This window comes from Podarcis muralis, chromosome 5, assembly GCF_964188315.1.
Source record: "Podarcis muralis chromosome 5, rPodMur119.hap1.1, whole genome shotgun sequence".
In the NCBI taxonomy this organism is placed as follows: Eukaryota; Metazoa; Chordata; class Lepidosauria; order Squamata; family Lacertidae; genus Podarcis; species Podarcis muralis.
Window position 1 is genome coordinate 74,474,129 of NC_135659.1, and position 18,032 is coordinate 74,492,160.

The 18,032-nt window shown below is 42.4% G+C and overlaps 1 protein-coding gene and 2 long non-coding RNA genes across 17 annotated transcripts in view; 2 read left to right on the plus strand and 1 right to left on the minus strand.

The window, feature by feature from the left end:
- The first annotated feature begins 7 nt into the window (after window positions 1-7).
- Window positions 8-12,791, plus strand: LOC144327835 (uncharacterized). 4 transcript variants are annotated; one of them, XR_013392997.1, is made up of 3 exons: window positions 68-127; window positions 2,577-2,754; window positions 6,530-12,791. It is a non-coding gene; the product is annotated as an uncharacterized LOC144327835 (long non-coding RNA). The 4 variants fall into 4 exon arrangements; XR_013392996.1 differs by lacking the exon at window positions 68-127 and adding an exon at window positions 134-506; XR_013392994.1 differs by lacking the exon at window positions 2,577-2,754 and having other exon boundaries at window positions 8-127.
- On the plus strand, window positions 4,029-5,026 carry LOC144327836 (uncharacterized). Its single transcript, XR_013392998.1, has 2 exons — window positions 4,029-4,359; window positions 4,479-5,026. It is a non-coding gene; the product is annotated as an uncharacterized LOC144327836 (long non-coding RNA).
- EPB41L1 (erythrocyte membrane protein band 4.1 like 1) overlaps window positions 6,277-18,032 on the minus strand; it is a 163,190-nt gene continuing 151,434 nt past the window's right edge. For 11 of the 12 annotated variants that reach the window (XM_077929226.1, XM_028734933.2, XM_028734931.2 and 8 more), the window contains 8 exons: window positions 16,547-16,933; window positions 15,023-15,106; window positions 14,310-14,390; window positions 13,946-13,999; window positions 12,308-12,403; window positions 11,952-12,032; window positions 10,433-10,549; window positions 6,277-9,454 (listed from right to left, as the gene is read on the minus strand). In XM_077929226.1, the coding sequence (XP_077785352.1) occupies window positions 9,446-9,454; window positions 10,433-10,549; window positions 11,952-12,032; window positions 12,308-12,403; window positions 13,946-13,999; window positions 14,310-14,390; window positions 15,023-15,106; window positions 16,547-16,933 (909 nt within the window). In that variant the 3' untranslated portion in view covers window positions 6,277-9,445. The remainder of the gene's footprint in view (window positions 9,455-10,432; window positions 10,550-11,951; window positions 12,033-12,307; window positions 12,404-13,945; window positions 14,000-14,309; window positions 14,391-15,022; window positions 15,107-16,546; window positions 16,934-18,032) is intronic. The other variant, XM_077929230.1, reaches the window with a different exon arrangement.

Consider the following 18,032-nt stretch of genomic DNA (forward strand, 5'->3'; position numbering starts at 1 on the left):
GACAGGGGAAAGCGAACGACGTCCGGTCCCTCTCAAAAAGCAGTCCGGGTAGGTCCCGCGGCAGCGCCTCAAGACGTTCCGCTCTGGATGCTGAAAAGTAGCCTTTGCCGGTTGAGAGACAAGTTGGGTAAGAGGCGGAGGCGCGACGTGTTTGCTTGCTTGCTTGGAAAGTTGGCGGGATTGCGGATGTTTAATCCTCCGTCCTTTCTCCGTACCGAGAGGCTCGGCACTGTGCCAGCAGCTGCACCAAAGAAAACGCGGTGACTCCTGTGCAGGTTTCTCCGGCGCTGCGATGAGGTGTCCCTGCACACCTGCGGGCGGAGAGGACGGTTTCCGCGAGAGAAGATAATCAGTCAAACAGAGCATAAGGGATCTACTGGCCGATCTCTGGGTTATTCGCCATGGACTAGAGCAACAAAGCGTTTCTGACTCCCCGGTGGTTTTAGAATAGCAACATCCTCCCATCAGTTTAGGCAGCTGGGGTTTAGAAAGCATGGGATAACCAGGTATGGTCTCTTGTGTGAAATGGCTTTGCGCCTTGTTCAGTTCTGGTCCTGGAACCACTTTCCTAGGTCCAGATTGTGCTCGGTCAGAGGCTCCTTGTTTAATTCAAACTATTGTTTTTTGCACCTGGCTCTGGTTGGGAGATCTTAGGGTTTTTCTAGTGTGAAACCATATCTATCTGACACCAGTTTGAAGGTTTTAAACTAAGGTTACCAGATGTCCCTGGATTTACAAAGCAGTCCCCATACAAAATTCTATCATTCCTACTGAAGTTGAAAAGTGTCCCCAGATTCATTGAAAAAAATCTGGTAACCTTATTTTAAACAAGAATTCATGAAGGCTATTGGTGACTACTAACCCTAATGGCTACGTTCTGCCTCCACTGTTGCAAGCAGTGTGCTTCTGAATAATAATAAAAAAGTAAAATAACAGCAGCTGGAAACAGTAGGAAGGAAGAGTACTGTTGTGCGATGGTGGATGTTGTAATTTTCTCAAGGGCCACAGGTTTCCTGCTCCTGCTATAAGGTCTTGAAGTTATAGGTTTTTAAGAGGGTCAGATACATCTGCGTAGCAAACACCAAACAATAAAAACATGAAGTCTTTTAAAGTGATAGAGAACTCTTACTTTAGGCTCCAAGCAAGGTCCTCTGCCCGCTTCATAAAAGCTCAGTTGACTGCTCAGAAGTTTTCCTTCCAAGGACTTGGGCAAGGTTGTTTCCCAGCCCTGATATGCAAGCTTCTTTTAATTAAAGTTAAGGGAGAGACACTGTGCTGGCCATCAGGCAATGGCTTTTCCCACCTGCCTTGCCCCACCCTCCAGGCCTAGAAGCCTTTCCCAGACCATGACTTTGAGAACAGCAGAAGCATCTGGGAAGAGAGGAGTTCAGGGATATTTAAAAAATAATAATTTTGTAAGTTGTGAGTCCTTGTTTCTCAGTTTAATCCTTTTTATCGTTTTTCATGTTTTGTGGTATTTGTATGTTTTTGTGGTATTTTATGCATTGTGTCTTGCTGATACAGTGGTGCCTCGCAAGACAAAATTAATTCGTTCCGCGAGTTTTGTCGTCTTGCGATTTTTTTCGTCTTGCGAAGCACGGTGTCGGGAAAGTTTTGGAAAAGCTTCAAAAATCACCAAAGTCTTTAAAAACCTCAAAAAAGTCTACCACACCGTGTTCTATGAGTTGCTCCTCGAAGTCAAGTCGCAACTGTATTAACGGTGTTAAGAAAAAGGAAACAAACTTGCAAGACGTTTCCGTCTTGCGAAGCAAGCCCATAGGGAAAATCGTCTTGCGAAGCAGCTCAAAAAACAAAAAACCCTTTCGTCTAGCGAGTTTTTTGTCTTGCGAGGCATTCGTCTTGAGAGGTACCACTGTATTTTTATTGATTATAGTTTAGAATTCTTTACTGTATTTACTGTATCAGCCTGAATATAAGCCTCATTTCCCCCTCAAATTCTGACCGTGAAAAGTTAAAGTGTGGCTTATATTTGCAACCTTGCGGTATGTAGCCAGGAGCAGCGAGGAATGGAGTGGTTTATATTCAGGGTTTTTTGTGTTTTCTCTCTCTCTCTCTCTCCCCCCCCCCCCAATTTTAAAGGTGTGGGTTATACAGTGGTACCTCGGGTTAAGTACTTAATTAGTTCCGGAGGTCCGTTCTTAACCTGAAACTGTTCTTAACCTGAAGCACCACTTTAGCTAATGGGGTCTCCCGCTGCCACCGCGCCGCCGGAGCCCGATTTTTGTTCTTATCCTGAAGCAAAGTTCTTAACCTGAAGCATTATTTCTGGGTTAGCGTATGTAACCTGAAGCGTATGTAACCTGAGGTACCACTGTATTTAATGTTACTTTTTACTATTCTAATGGATTATTGGATAATTCTTTATTTGATATAAGTTGTTTATTTTAAAGTTATGTTTTTATTGTGACTTTTCTGTATTGATTCAAATTGTTATTAGGTGTGTGATCTTTGCTGTATATTTTGTTGTTTCTTTGGCTTGTAAGCTGCCTTGTGTATAGTAATATAGAAAGGTGGTGTGCAAATTAAACTAATTTTTCATTTCATCTCACTTTTAGCTAAAGCCCTTTCCACAAGCTTTCCCATTCATTCATTCATTCATTCATTAATACATGGAAGAGGAGTGGAGCCATGCCTGCTGGTCCTGTCCCCAGCATGAGTGTACCCACTTATCTCACCACCATGCGGTTGGTGCAAAGTCTGGACAAGGGACCCTACATGTGTACAGCTATACAGGTGCAGGTTCCTCTACATGAACAGAACTCTGTACAGTTTGGATCCCTAATCCCATGGTGGTATCTTAGGGGTCGTTCCACATCATTTCAACGCAGTTATGCAACCCACCGTCTTGGATTTTGATGAAACTTGGTGTACATCCTTCCCTTATGGTTGAAATATACTTTTTTTGGCGGGGGGACGGGACCTGTAATAACCAATATTATTTTAGATTTTAAGAGGAACAACTTTGTTTCATTAATTTTTTCTATTACAGCTATGGATTGTAGGAAAATTGTACCCAGTAGCCATTCCCCCCCCCCATGATGTCCAAAAAATGTAAAATTTTGTTACAAGACATAAGAGATCATTAAATTTTATTCTTTGTTGAGAAAGAGCATGTCTTTGCAATTATTTTCACCATCCAAAACTTTAGATTCCATCGTGCCCACATGCTGAAAATTAAGGTTTTCTAGTTTTTCACCAAAAAACTACATTTATACATTTTTTAAGGCATTTATGAAATCTTTTGAGTGCTGGTGTATTTTTTCCTGAAATCCTCATCATGTTATTGAGCTTTGTGTAAAATTTCAAAGAGATCTGATCATTGATTATGGAGAGAGAAAAAACGCACACAAGGCCGAGGATCTCAAGAGGGACAGAAACACAGATTTCATGAAACTCTGAAGTGCTATAAAATCAAAACTGTGATAGAGGGGAAAATTAAAGGGGGTTTCTTTCAACCATAAGGGAAGGGTGTACACCAAGTTTCATCAAAATTCGAGACAGTGGGTGGCAAAACCCTTGTTTTTTGCATTGATTTGATGTGGAATGACCTTTAGGTTTTAAAGCTGGATGTGTAGGCTCAGCCTGGGTAAATTTGTGGCCCTTACTGGGCATGCCTGAGCAGCAGGAAAGCCAAACTCATCGCTTTACAAGATGGCCTTAAAATAAGTCGTCAGGTAGGATTTTACTCAAGTAGAATTAAATACTTAGTCCTTGCCCAGTTGTTTTCATCTCACACAAGTATATGTCCTGTGGCAACTGAGCTTCCAGAATAGTAAACTGTCCCTGTAGAACATGTATTTTAGAGTACTTATGCTTAATTAACACTTGCTGCACTTTTATAATCTACTATCAAGGGGTCTAAAAAGGGTGTGGTTGTTATTTCACTTTCAGTGCCTGCTTATTGACTGAACTGAAATTCCAATCCCATTCTGTTTTAATGGCTGTAACTGCAACTAGGATTTGGAAGGTCCTATTATGGATTAATTCATCCAGTGTGAGAATATTTGATGCCTGGTTGTTTCCATCCTCACATACCGAATTCTTGCTCTATCCTCTTTACCACAGACGGCTGTTTTCCAGTTTATGGGGATTAAGCTCATGTGGGATTCCTTGATGAGATAAATGATGACAAGTAAATTTGTCTACTGCTTCCGGTCTTGCTCAGTGCAGCCACTGAGGAACCTAGAGATAGTGCTTAATTCAGGGGTAGCCCATGTGGTCCTCCGGAGCTACAGCTCCCGTGACCTCTGACCATCCTGGATGGGGATATTGCGAGTTGAAGCCTCACACCTGGAGACACTACACTGGCTATCTCTGACTTGGATAAATTTCAAGGAGGTGTTGTTGTTGTTGTTTAGTCGTTTAGTCGTGTCCGACTCTTCGTGACCCCATGGACCAGAGCACGCCAGGCACCTCTGTCCTCCACTACCTCCCGCAGTTTGGTCAAATTCAAGGAGGTAGGGGGAAGTATTTTCCTGAGTTACTTACTGTCTTTTTATTCTATACTTCTTCCAATGAGCTCAGGAAGAAGGGTAAACATTTCCCTCCATTTTATTCTCGCAGCAACTCTGTGAAGTAGGTTAGATTATTTGAAGAAAAAAAACATGTGCAGGATACCATAGTCATCAGGTTAGGGAGGGTTTCTTTGTCTACCACCACTCTCCTAAACATGGATTGCATATCTCTCTTATTGCAGTAGACCTTATGGCAAAGTAAATGCATTTGGGATCAAAGCCTAGGTGCATATACACACATCCAGCAATAGCCTGAAAAGAATAAATTGACAGGCTGAAGGAAATGTTTCTAACAGATGTGCCCTGTTACTTCCTTATATGAAGCAAGATGAAATAACATGTATATGTTGCGTATAAACAGTGCTTTTTTCTTTAAAAAATGTTTAGGGGTACTTTCATTTTCCTACTCATATTGAAATACTGCCCTCAATGAGGCCAAACTTTGATTCACAAAATGTTTAGGAGTATGCATACTCCTGCCCCCCCCCCCCCCCCCCGGAAAAAAGCACTGTGTATAAATTTGTTGTTGTGATAACAGTAATCTCTTTCCCTGTTATTTAATGCAAATTGTTCAGATTTGACCCTTTGTAACCTTGACTAGTGAGGGCCAAGTTTTAAGCTAAAGGTGTCACAAGACTGTTGCTCTTGCTGCAATAGATTTAACACAGCTACCCCCCCCCCCCGGGGTGGGGGGCAGAAGATAGAAATCACCCTTTGTTGGACAGTACACTTTGTTGTGTCACTCATGGAACAAACTCAGGGAGAACCAGTTGTGACAATTTGAAGCAGAAGAGGCTGTGCTGAGCAATGATTGGCTGGGTACTTGTGATGTCACAAAGTACTCTCCCCAGAGCAGTTTTTCATTTTACAGCAAATTTTCTTAAACAAACAAACAAACAAACAAACAAACAAACAAACGGAGATTAGGGATGCATTCTTGTTCAGATGTGTCATTGAACAAACAGTGCTTTAAGCCAAGGATGGGGAACATGTAACCTTTTAGATTTTGTTAAATTACAAGCCCCATCATGCCTGACCAACAGATTCCCCCACCCGTGCTTTTTTTAAAAAAATAGACCGCCTCTGCCAGCCTGAAATTGGCATTTGCTGTACAGGCATGTGTTATTTGAAGAGTGAAGTCAGGATCAATATACAGGGTGAAGCAACCCCTTCCCCCCCCCCATACTGTCTCGTTTATATGTAGCTATGTATGCACCCTAGATTTTGTTGCTGGTTTCAGATGCAGGCCTGATGAAATAGTTCATACTGAAAAGCCATACAGTACATCCAGCACAATCTTCCCACCACAGAGATCTTTTTAAAAAATGTAATAATTGGAATGGCAGGAAAACTGGAATAACGTATCCCTTAGAAATATGACAGACAAATGGGAATAATAGCAGCAGAATTGAGCATGAGCAACTGAGGACAAAGAATAGGCATGGGGAAGATGTGAGCTCAGAAATGGGAGCTGGAAAGCTGGAGACTTAGTGCAAGAGTGCAGACATATAGGGCAAGACTATCTTACGGTGTCCTCACAATCTGGTGCTCTGTCGTCATTGTCGTCCAAGCAGCTCTTCCCATTTAAGTCTGCACCCTTCTGAAGAATGTCCGAACCATCTCTCAAAATCACTGGGACAACAGTTCGTGCCAGAACGTAGGGTCCTGAATTCCCAAGCTAACCCCCTTGAGTCTCTCCACTGCCCTTCTACTTAGGAGTAAAGTGCAAGCCACAAAGTGGTTGAGCATCAAACACATTTATTTCACTTTTATTGAATACAAGAACAGTGAGCACACACGCATACACCACCAAGCACTGAAAGAGGATATGATTGAAAGGGGGGTGGGGGACAAAAAGAGGAATGGGGTGCAAGATGGCCAGAGGAATTAGTGAGGAAGGAATGACAGAGCGTTGCAGTTGGTTGGTAAAGTGCTTCTCAAATTAAAAAGAAAGAAAGAAAATATAATTAGTAATATTATTCATGCAATTGCAGGGCAGTTTCGGAATCAACTTAAGGGATTTGGCGCAAACAATCGGTTTCGTCTCCCACGCCCTTCAGAGAAAAGAAAAAAGAGTGGTCAGCTGCGTCTGATGGAAGCAGTAGTGAAGATTAAGGTAAGAGGAAGCCATAACTTTAAAAATTATGCATGGCTTCAACACTACCACAGATAATAAATATTATATATATTTATATATATTTATATAGATGTCTATATATAAGCCACATCCTGCTATTTTTTTGTTAATGGCTACCCATCGGACAAGCTGCGGGAAGAATCTGAAGGAACAAGTCTATTTTAGCTTTCCTCTGATTGCCCAGTTGGATTTTGATCTTGAGCATGTTGGGCTTGATGCTGTTTACCTCCACAGATTTGAGTGGCTGACTCACTTATCCCAATGTATACCAGTGTAAGTGGGATTGTGCTTTCTATCTAGCTACTCAACAGTGACTTTTGAGCTGACGTTATTTTCTTTTTTTGAAAGTCAAAATCAAAATGCAAAGTTTGAGAAGGGAGGGTTACCTCTACCCCCAAATTCCCTGTAACAATGTCACCAGGATCCCCGTGTCTTGGTTATTTTTAAAATTAAGAGCACAAGCTTTTTTGTGTTCTGTTAAGATCAATTTAGAGTTCTATGTCTTTCACATCCATATGTGCTATTTCTTTGCTTTTCGGTTCTGGGGTATTACATGATCCCTATCAGCAACAGGAAGTGAACAAATTAATAACAGTCCTGAAATAAAACTCAGGGAGAGAAGCATATAGTTGGATACAGAAGTGGCAATGACTTCTACATCAAAGAAAGAAGTCCGTTTATGTTCTCAGTGCTTTACGTAGGACATGTCTGCATGCCAGAAGCAGATCTAGTTTTAGGGAACTGTAAAGACCAACGACCCAATGCTTTCTATTGTAGCAGTTTACTGTATGGGAAACATCCACTTGACTATATTCAAGGAGCCCCTTTACCCTAAGATCTCTAGATCCCAATCACAGACACTAATTAAATGTCCTTCTCTAGCTATCATGTGTGTTGAGGAGGGAAGATGTAAAAAGGCAAGCATGGTGCAATATCTGTTGGTCTTTCTCTAATGTCTGGAGCCACCAGCTGCTTCACTTGGAAACTGGTTCATTTTGGTTTGTCCCCCTTAACATTAGGCATCTGCTGTCTTTCCCCCCTCAAACAATGGATGAAGGCAATTTGTGGAAAGCAGAGAAGGAAACCTTCCAAGTACCAGGTTCCATTTGTAGCAGAGCAAGTTTTATTTTATGCCTTCCTCATCCACGAGCAGCGCCTGCCCTTATGTTGTGCACTGGTTGTCCCTTTCTGTAACTGAATGGATGTACTTTCAAAGAGCCAGTGCTTCACTTGTCCTCTGGTTCTAAGTTGACAGTGCTTAGAAGGAAGCCATGATGTTTCACACTGGTTCCCCACCTGCCGGATATTCTCTGCAGAAGCTAGTGTCACCCTGGCCAAACACAGACATGCAGCATACAACAAGCAGGATGGAGATACCTCCTTGTTTGACCTGGACACTCCCTTTGGAGGGCTATCAAGATCCTTTGCAGATATAGGTCTGGAGGAACCACTTAAACTGACACACAGGGCATCTTTGCTACAGGTAAATATTTAGGTCCAAGAGATCAAAGCCTACTAGATACTGAAAGGCTGTGAATGAAGCAACCTGACCTCATGTCCCCAAGGTGACTTCAGTCTCCTGGGCCCAGGGGAGGAGGGAGACCTTGGCACGCTTAAGTGACTAACTAGGCTGCAGTAACACTGATCCATTCTGTCTTCCTCGACTCCCTCTCCAGGTTGCTGAATGGTGCCTTATCACCAACCAACCAATTACAAACACTACCGTGTCACTATGTCAGTCCCTTTAGCAAGAGCACAGAGCAGGTGAGTGACAGACAAATATGGCTAGCAGAGATCATTAGTGTTTGTTTTCTTCCTACTCTGTTTTCATGGGATATTGGCATGATCTAAGAGTCTTATAATACATCAACCACGGTCAATCAAATAATTATAATGTAAAAATGCCATTGTCATACTTATCAGCACTGTTTAATTTGTTTTAATATCGTTCCCCACCCTCCCCAGTTATATATAATATACATAACTTAAAAGCACATCCATATGAAACCTCTACAGGCTGCATTTTGATCAAATATAGAAATCATATACATATTTTGATTTGTTTTAAGTGAAATCCAGTCTTAATGATCTTCAGAAGAACAAAGAACCGGATGTGGGGGGACGAAAGGTTGAGAAAGGAAGGGCAGTTTGGGGAAATAACAGAACCAAAGATGAAGCAACAGAAGTGGCATGGAAGTGGAGAGAGAGGGTGATCACCACACATCCCAAATCAGAAAATAATTAAACAAGAATTATACAAGTGAATGGTTTTTGATTCATTCCTCTGCAGGGAATCATTTTGTATTTCTGCTTGTTTTGCTTGTTGATTTCTTGCTTTGTTGCAAAGCATTCTTGCTTTTCCATTCAGTGTGCAACAAATGAGTTATGTATCCTTTAAATGTAACATGCAGAATGGTGGTTTATTGTACTGTTAATAATAATATTATTACCATCGTGACTTTTTCTTTCTTTCTTTTAGATCAGTCCAGTCAATTCTTCAATTTATTTGAAGAGGTGGTTGGTTTTTGTTTGTTGCTGATGTTGCTGTCTGTAATTCATCTCCAGCATATAGCAGCAGTGCAAGGATGCATTTTGTTTCCTGTATATATAATATATAATATATTTGCTATTCCTTTTTTATTTTTATTTTTTTGTCTCTCAACATTATTCTTGCAGCCAGGACGTTCTATGTCTCATTGAGGAATCCAGCATAAAGGCCCCTTCTTTTTCTCCAAAGTTAAAATAGAGATGCCAACTTTTAGAAACACGAAGGTCAAGATTCCTGCACCAGAATGAAAGGAAGGAGGAAGCAATAGTAAGCACAATATAAGCATTTTATCAAGACAATAAGCAAGACTCTCTAGCAGTTTGGTTTTCTGGGACACCTTTTGCTATAATGATGCGCTGTCATTTTGGAACCTATTGTAGAGAGATTATATCTAGGGCACTGAATTTTTAGACTTCCCACCTGCAAGAAAACTCTTTGCATGGAAATTCACTCAACAGGGAACTTGTTGCACATCAGCTGTGGAATTTCTGCATCTTGCAGAGGATTCTAGAGTATGTTCTGGGGTGTATCCTCAGTCAGCACAGACTTTCAGCCGAGCCTAGCTGTGACGTGCTATAAAGGGCCTGACATTTTTCTGCAGCTGCACATCACAGAGAAAGTGCAATAATGATGGGCAAACTGTCTATTGGGAAGCTTGGTTCCCGGAGCTAACTTCCCAAGGAGGCACCTCTTCTAACCATTCAAGGAACCTCAGGGTTCCCACTGAAAATTACTGGTCATCCAGTTGCAAAGGTTTGCCCTTTATCCAAGGGGTAAGGTAAAGGTAAAGGGACCCCTGACCATTAGGTCCAGTCGTGACCGACTCTGGGGCTGCAGCGCTCATCTCGCTTTATTGGCCGAGGGCTTCTGGGTCATGTGGCCACCATGACTGGCGAACCAGAGCAGCGCACGGAAACGCCGTTTACCTTCCCGCCTGAGCGGTACCTATTTATCTACTTGCACATTGACATGCTTTTGAACTGCTAGGTTGGCAGGAGCAGGGACTGAGCAACGGGAGCTCACTCTGTCGCGGGGATTCGAACCACCAAGTCTTTTGAGGGGAGGCACTGTTTCTCAGTAGAGGTCTGCCTGTTTTGACAACTACAACATACCCACTTTGTGTATCATTCTTTTATTCTCCTATGTTGCCTGGCCTCTATAGTCAGCTAGATGTTACATCTTATAGGGCCGACTTCCCACATCTTTTCATACCTGAGGCTTCTTGTCCCTTTCCTCTGGAGATGGTTCTGTTTCTCTATATACTACGGCTTTGGTTACCAGCATGTCAGGATGCTGCAGTTTTGCCTCCTTGATTGCCAAAGCCAAAGCCTGTGGAAACAAAACGCTGAATGTAAAATGGCGGCTCACGTGACTTGCTGTAAGGAGGTAGCAACTGAAGATCACGTAGAAACAAGAAAAAGGAATGTTACTGAGGATGCATAGAACTCTATTCATGGATCAAGAAAACTTAACATTCTTGTTGCAGATTTTCCATTCAAACCTGTGGCTTGCATCTTTGGAACCACAAATGAAAATAAGTTCCTAGGAGGTGGCTTTAGCGTTCCCTCCTCTCCCCCTGTATTCCCTGCAGAGGGCTGCAGGGAGACTCTCTTGAGTAGCTTAGGATGGACGCTGGTGGAGGAAGGAGTCACCAGCCAAAATTCAGCAGAGGAATTGCGCATACACTTAACTTCACTGGTGCCCAATTTTGGACCATTATTTCCTCCTCTGTCAGCCCAAAGCCCCGTTTCATGCTTTTCAAAAGCGGCATCACAGAGAGGAAGGAGTGGGCAATCACCTGCTTTCCGTTCAGTTTGGAGGAGCCAATCCTATGTCCTTAAGAAAATTCCTCTACAGTTGTAGCCCTCTGTTACTGTATGTTGCAATCCCAGCTTACCTCTAGTGTATGGCAGTATGACTGGACTGACATTGCAGTTGCACCCCCTAACCTACACTTACAGATTTGCTTCCCTTGTAACTACTCTAAATGGACAACATGTTACAGAACAGTGCTGCAGGAGTTAAAAAATTTGCACCAACTGAAATTTCCTCTTCTATGCGGCTACCAAAAGTACAGAAGTTCTAGTGTAGGCTGGAGCATCCCTGTTCTAATATGAAATATTGCAATTGTTTTATCTTTTCTTGCCGGATATTATGATGTATGTGATTTTAGTGCTTTTTTGTTATTTTTCTTCTGTTTCCACCTCTTCTTATAAATTACAAATTTTGATTAAATATAATTAAAAGTAATAATAATATTAAACTTTAGAAGAGTGCATTTGATTATTATTCTTACTACTGCATCTTCCATAGGCTTACGGTGGCACTCATTTCAATTTATCCTGGCTTTTTAGTTGTTGCTGTTTTATAATTATTTACTATGAAGGAAGCCTACAATGGTTTTACATAGCTTATTGTTGATTTCATTTAGTTCATAATTAGGTTTTATTACAATCAAGTGGTATTTAAATGCTAGTAAGTAAATAAAAGGCATACCTCTGGATTTCTTTTGTGTTATTGTGACAATAAGTCTACCTGTCACAGGGTGATCATTACTGCGATTTGCTATATACCAGTAAAAATATGTGAGACTCTTATTTCTACCACTAGCTTTCTATGCATAGGGAAGGATGGTTCTGGGGATTCTGGCCTCCTTAACCTTTCCATAAATACAGGGATGGAAAGCTTCTTTCTAACATTACTGACAGCCTCATTCAGACTTCCTTCACACCTGGTCTTGGTCCACATCTTCATCTCCTGTTATGATGATTCGCTTTTCTATTCTGGTTTCAGAAAATCCTCCTTTCACAGTCTGAAATAAGGAAAACAACACATCGAGTGTTTATATAGCACTTCCAATATTTAAAATGTTTTGTAAGTTACCTTTTCTCTCACTCAGCCACTGCAATTCTGTGAAGGCTATCGCATTATTTCCTATTTTATAGATACAGAATTGGGAATAAGAAATAAAAATAATAATGTCTTCTTGAATAGCTTCCACATGGCTCTTAGTTTTGCAGTGTCTCAAGTTGAGTGGTCTTACTTGGCACACATGCTGGTATTCTGGTACTCCTGCTCTAGTCTTACCTTGGTAACATGAGTGGTTGTGGAGGTGGAGAGGGTTTCTGCTGTGGCACCAAAAAGACTGGAGAAGGCTTCTTTCCCAACAGCACTGCTGGTGATCTGCAAAAACATGCAAAGCACCATCCACGTCAGCAGACTTCCAGTTTTATTAAACATGCATACTGGGGCGAAGGTTTATCATGTAAAAGTGTCTGGGCTCTGATTTTCTATTTTTTGGGGGGGGGAGTGGTGGGATCTGTTTGTTATTAAGGAAGGTCATAGTTCAGTGAGAGAAGATGTTTTGCGCATAGAAAGTCTCAGGTTCACTCTTGGGCATCCCGTTTGAAAAGTTCTCTTTGCAAACCACTATACCAGTCAAAATCACACAGTACTACTGGGTGCTAAATAAGCCGCTATGACATTGTATACGGCAACCCTTATATCTTCATTGTATTCTAGTATTGCATTCATTTGGTCGTTGCTTATTTAAATAAATCAGCTTACTGTTGTCTACTAGTACCTATTTTGTTAACAGTGCAATCTTATGCATGCGTGCTTAGAAGAAAGTCCCATTGTGTTCAGTGGGGTTCACACTCAGGTTAAGTGTATATAGGACTGCAGCCTGAAACAATAATACCAAGCTAGACATAGTCAGAATTCAGATACATCGAGTAGACTATCTGAAGAACATCTCAGCAGCATTCTAACAGGCTCACAAGGACACCCTCTAGCAGATATTTCCAGGTAAAGTGGAATTGCAACAGAGAAAGCTCTGGGTTATCTCCTAACAGATTTCAACACTTGAAAATAAAAGCGGCCCACAGCAGGCCTTAATGAGTAGGAAACTCACTATAATTTACTTGTACAACTACAGAAGTTTCAGATAACCTTTACATATTATGTTGGCTTTCTACTTCATCATTGTTTTCTGAAAAAGGAAGTAAAGCATGGAAGGAACCATACTAATAAAACCCAACCCCTAAACCTTCTGACTGACAGGATATTCACTCACAAGTGTCACAGGAGGATCAGACCACCTATCAGCACTGTCAGACACATGCCATTATATTCTCAGATGAGTAGCTGCTATGAAACAAGTGCATAAATCAGATTATAAGGGCAGAGAGACAGTAGTTTGCTTGCTTGCAGTCACTGTGTGTGTCTCTGGAGGCTGATGGCTGCCAAGAATGATAGAATAGTGGGTTTATTGGTCTGCCAGTAGTAAATATGTGTTTCGTATGTGTTTTAATCATTTTGTGCAGTACCAACTCACAGTTCACAGTCTCACAGTTCACCTCAGCGGGCTTACTTAGGCACACTGAAGATGGTCTACTATTCCTATTGCTTCTGTTTTTCAAAATCGCCCTGAACCTTGTTCTTCCGCTACTGATGCTAGAAAGAAGATGGGAGGGGTATCCTTAAGAAATAGTAGATATGTGTGTGTGGTTATGCAGGATTTGGGGGTCATTATATGGCTACAGGAGGGATGGGGAATGTGTTCTGGACTAAAACACCAATTGTCTCTGACCAGTAAGCATGCTGGCTGGGGCAGATGGAAGCTGGAATCAAAGAACATCTGTAGAGCTACAGATTGGGCACCGCTGGTCTACCGCGCTCTAACATAGCTATACCTCAAAGGCCCAGGAATGTAAAATCACTCACTGGAGAGATGGAGCGAAGTTCTGTTGTTCCCTTCCCAGCCTTGGTGCTGTGATCCTGAAAAACACAAGGTGGGTATGGATATAACTAAAGAGAGAAGTGAGGTGTCCTATTCGCACAGATCCCCCTACACATGAACAAAAGTTTGCACATTGGGGTTTCTTTATGACCTTGGGCCACATGCAGTTGTTGGAAGCAGACAACATGACACTGAGGGCATGACTAAAGCTTCACCTCACTCGAGTCAACACAATTATGCCCTACACACAAGCAATGTGTGAAATAAGGCTTACGTTGTTGCCAGATGGGGTCTTGAGGGATGCAATAGAACCTTCAACCCCAGATGTTCCCAGTAAGGGGTACTTACTGAGGTTGTTGATATGGTTTCTGTGCTGACAATGTGGGAAGTGGTTATTGTCTCCTTTCCACCTGTGGTGGTACCATCAACCTAAACATGAAAAGGGAAATACGGTAAGTCAATAAAGTTTACAGGCTAAGCACAAGCAGCAGTCTCTAAGAAGATTAAAAAGAAAACACTTGCCCTAATTCACATGCCAATGAAGAGCTTTAGTGAAATTCTTCACCCAGTTAAAGTAAAATACATGAATTTACATCTGTCTAGACCAGGCATAGGCAACCTCGGCCCGCCAGATGTTTTGGGACTACAATTCCCATCATCCCTGACCACTAGTCCTGTTAGCTAGGGATCATGGGAGTTGTAGTCCCAAAACATCTGGTGGGCCGAGGTTGCCTATGCCTGGTCTAGACTCATCCCACCTACTTGGACTAATAACTTTGGTATTACTGCACTGGAAGTATCAGAAAAGATGGCACTCTTCTGAAAATGCAGGCATGCTACAGGCATATAAATGAACCATTTTCGTTTGATAACCTTCCAGTGCAACTCATCTGAACAGCACAGCAACCCTTACATTTAAACAAATGCAGTGCGGATGTGATCTTCGTATGATGCGTTGCCACTAGAGATATGCAGTGGCCCCATGCTTCATGTGCTTTGACCAAGGTGCTGTGCTGCAAGATAAACAACTGCAATAAAACAAAATAAAATATAAATGTTACCTGCGTAATTTCTGTTGCAGTGATTCTATGCTGCACAGAGGCTTCCGATTCTGCTTTTTTCGCAGTTTCCGTTTTCATGGAGGACTACCAAAGGAACAAAAGAATTTAGCAACAATCCAACCTCCATTTAACTGAACAAAATTGCTGGTTTGTGCACAATTCTCTCACTCCACCTTTGTAGGCTGTCATGGATGAAGTTATTTTAATTGCACAGAACTTGTTTAGCTTGAGTTCAAGCGTTCTTCTATTGCAAAGAGCAAGTGCAGTTTTCAAACAGCAGAGAGAACTGACTGAAAATATGAAGCTCAAGGACGTTGTAGAGGACTCCAGTAAAGGTAAGAGAATGGAATTAAAATTCAAACTGGCAAAGTAAGATGATAACTGCAGTAACTTACAGTAAAAGGGGAGGGGAGATGAATTTAGAACTTTGCATTTTAATGCAAATCCCTGCAGAACAAACAATCCCATTGGAAGGAGTAAGGTAAAGGTAAAGGTACCCCTGCCCATACGGGCCAGTCTTGACAGACTCTAGGGTTGTGCGCCCATCTCACTCAAGAGGCCGGGGGCCAGCGCGGTCCGGAGACACTTCCGGGTCACGTGGCCAGCGTGACATCGCTGCTTTGGCGAGCCAGAGCCGCACACGGAAACGCTGTTTACCTTCCCGCTAGTAAGCGGTCCCTATTTATCTACTTGCACCCGGGGGTGCTTTCGAACTGCTAGGTTGGCAGGCGCTGGGACCGAACAACGGGAGCGCACCCCGCCGCGGGGATTCGAACCGCCGACCTTTCAACCGGCAAGCCCTAGGCGCTGAGGCTTTTACCCACAGTGCCACCCGCATCCCTATTGGAAGGAGTAGGTGCACATAAATACAGACTGTCTATGTGATGCTCTTGCAAATATAGGACATTTGGCTTAACTGTATATTCCCACAGAAAATATTGCTTTCCCCAGCTTCTGCTCTGTTTTGTTTTCACTTCTATTTTTTTCAATCAGTCTGGAGAAAGTTACTTTAACTATTCTTGCTATAACCATTTCCCCACTGCTCCGAATCTGACTTAAATAGAACCAGAATAAACTATAGTCATTTACCTCAGCTCCCATCCTAGAAACTATTCATCTCATCAATAGTCACATCATTATACATAAATTAAATGTCTTCAATACAAATGTTATTTGTTGATTCATGCAACATAGAAACTTGCTATGGTGGAACAGCCAGGCAAATACAGTGGGGGTTAAAGGTATGATGGTAACTTCACGGGTTAGGCGATACAAAAGGACACACTTAACAAAACACACATGCACTTGGGTGTCAAAGACATGCAAACATGACAGCAACATTCATGAAGGTAGATAAAATATTCTAGTTTTTTTAAAACAAAAAGACGCTGTTTGGAAATAAGGTGTGCTTCTCCAAACAGGTGTGAGACAGACAGTCCATCGAGCAATGCAAATGCCAAAAACAGACAACACTGCAAATGAGGACACTAAGATACAGCCGTGCACCATGGCTTCCTTTTGTACCTCTTCTGGGATTACTTGGGGAACCTTCTCCCCTTCCTTGGCAACATCTTCCTGCACGGGAGGTGGCTTGTCCGATTCCTCAGAAGAAATCACGCCCTCTGCTTCTCCCTCGCTCTTTTCCTTGTCAAGCTCAGGCAAACTCCGGGAGAAGTCTTCGAAGGCGGCGCTGTGGTAGTCGCCAATGACTGTGAAGTCCACCTCAGCCTCAAGGCTGGAAGTTGAGCTGACCGTGATGCTTGAGCACTTGCGCTCGATGGCCAGGTGGTTGTCTTTAAGGAAGACAGAGTCTCTCTCCTGGTCTTGCTCCTCGTCCCCAGTGTCACTTTCGGGGGCCCTGTGCCGAGGTGGCTTAGATTTCTCCTCTGTGCCCTCCCTCAATCCCGCTCTCTGAATGAGACAAAAGGGAGGAAAGAAGCTATGGCTGTAAGTGCCGAATGACAGGTTACAGCCATCAGGACCCATTGGTTTGGGGTGAAGAGGGAGAGAGGAAGCATCATCGAAAGGGTATCAAGCACATCCCAAGCATGAAAACCAAAACTTCTCACAGCAAAAACTCTGCAGGGAGAAGGGAAAAGGGTTTCTGATTTTACCTGCAAAACTGCAAGGAGGAAATAAAACAATGACCTTGGAAATATTAATCCCAAATAGATGAGTGGCACTTGTGGCAAAAGCGGGTGTGTGCAAAAAGAGGAGATGTTGTTAAGACATTAATAAAGAAGTTTGGACTCTCACTGACCATTGGGGAAGCAGGAGGACAGAAAAGTGGAGGCAGAGAGTAGAAAAGTTTGGATGTGGGGGAAAAGACAAAAGGTTAAGGCAAATCGGCTGCACATATTGCAGGAGAAGCAAGAACATTTGTCAATTTCACTGAGATAAGGTCGTTTGTTATTTTCTGCCACTGCATATATCTCACTTCGCTTTGTAAGGCTCCTTTTAAAAAGCGCGCAAGGAACGATTCGGTGGTATCCTGAAATATCACAGTGTTTGTGAAAGGGCGTGTGTTGTGAGAACCCGCATCTCTGGACTGAGTATGCCACCAGAGGAAACCTGTTAAAAGTATGAACTTTTCCAGGGTAGATTTTTAATCAGTGTAATTGACAAGAAAAAAATCAGAACAGAAGGACATCGTTCTCCTAGCTCCCCCAAAAGCTACACATACCTCTCAACTGCATCAATGTGGAAATTCCACCCCCAAACTGGCCTAAATTCCTGCACCATATCGAAACACCTTGTATTATGCATTCACAAAGAATTGCCACTTGTTAGGGACTGAGCCAAAAGTTACTGTAGTCAATGGAGATTCTCCTCATGGCACCAGTGGGGTTTGGCCTGTCCCCCAGGAAGTAAATGCTATTCTTTAATTTAGATGCTATGATGTCCTACTTCTTAATGCCTGGTTTTGTCCAGGTTTCTGGTATGTTGAGAGGTATGAGAAAAGATAATTAAAACAAACAGAAGAGGAGCATATATATGTGTGTGTGTATAT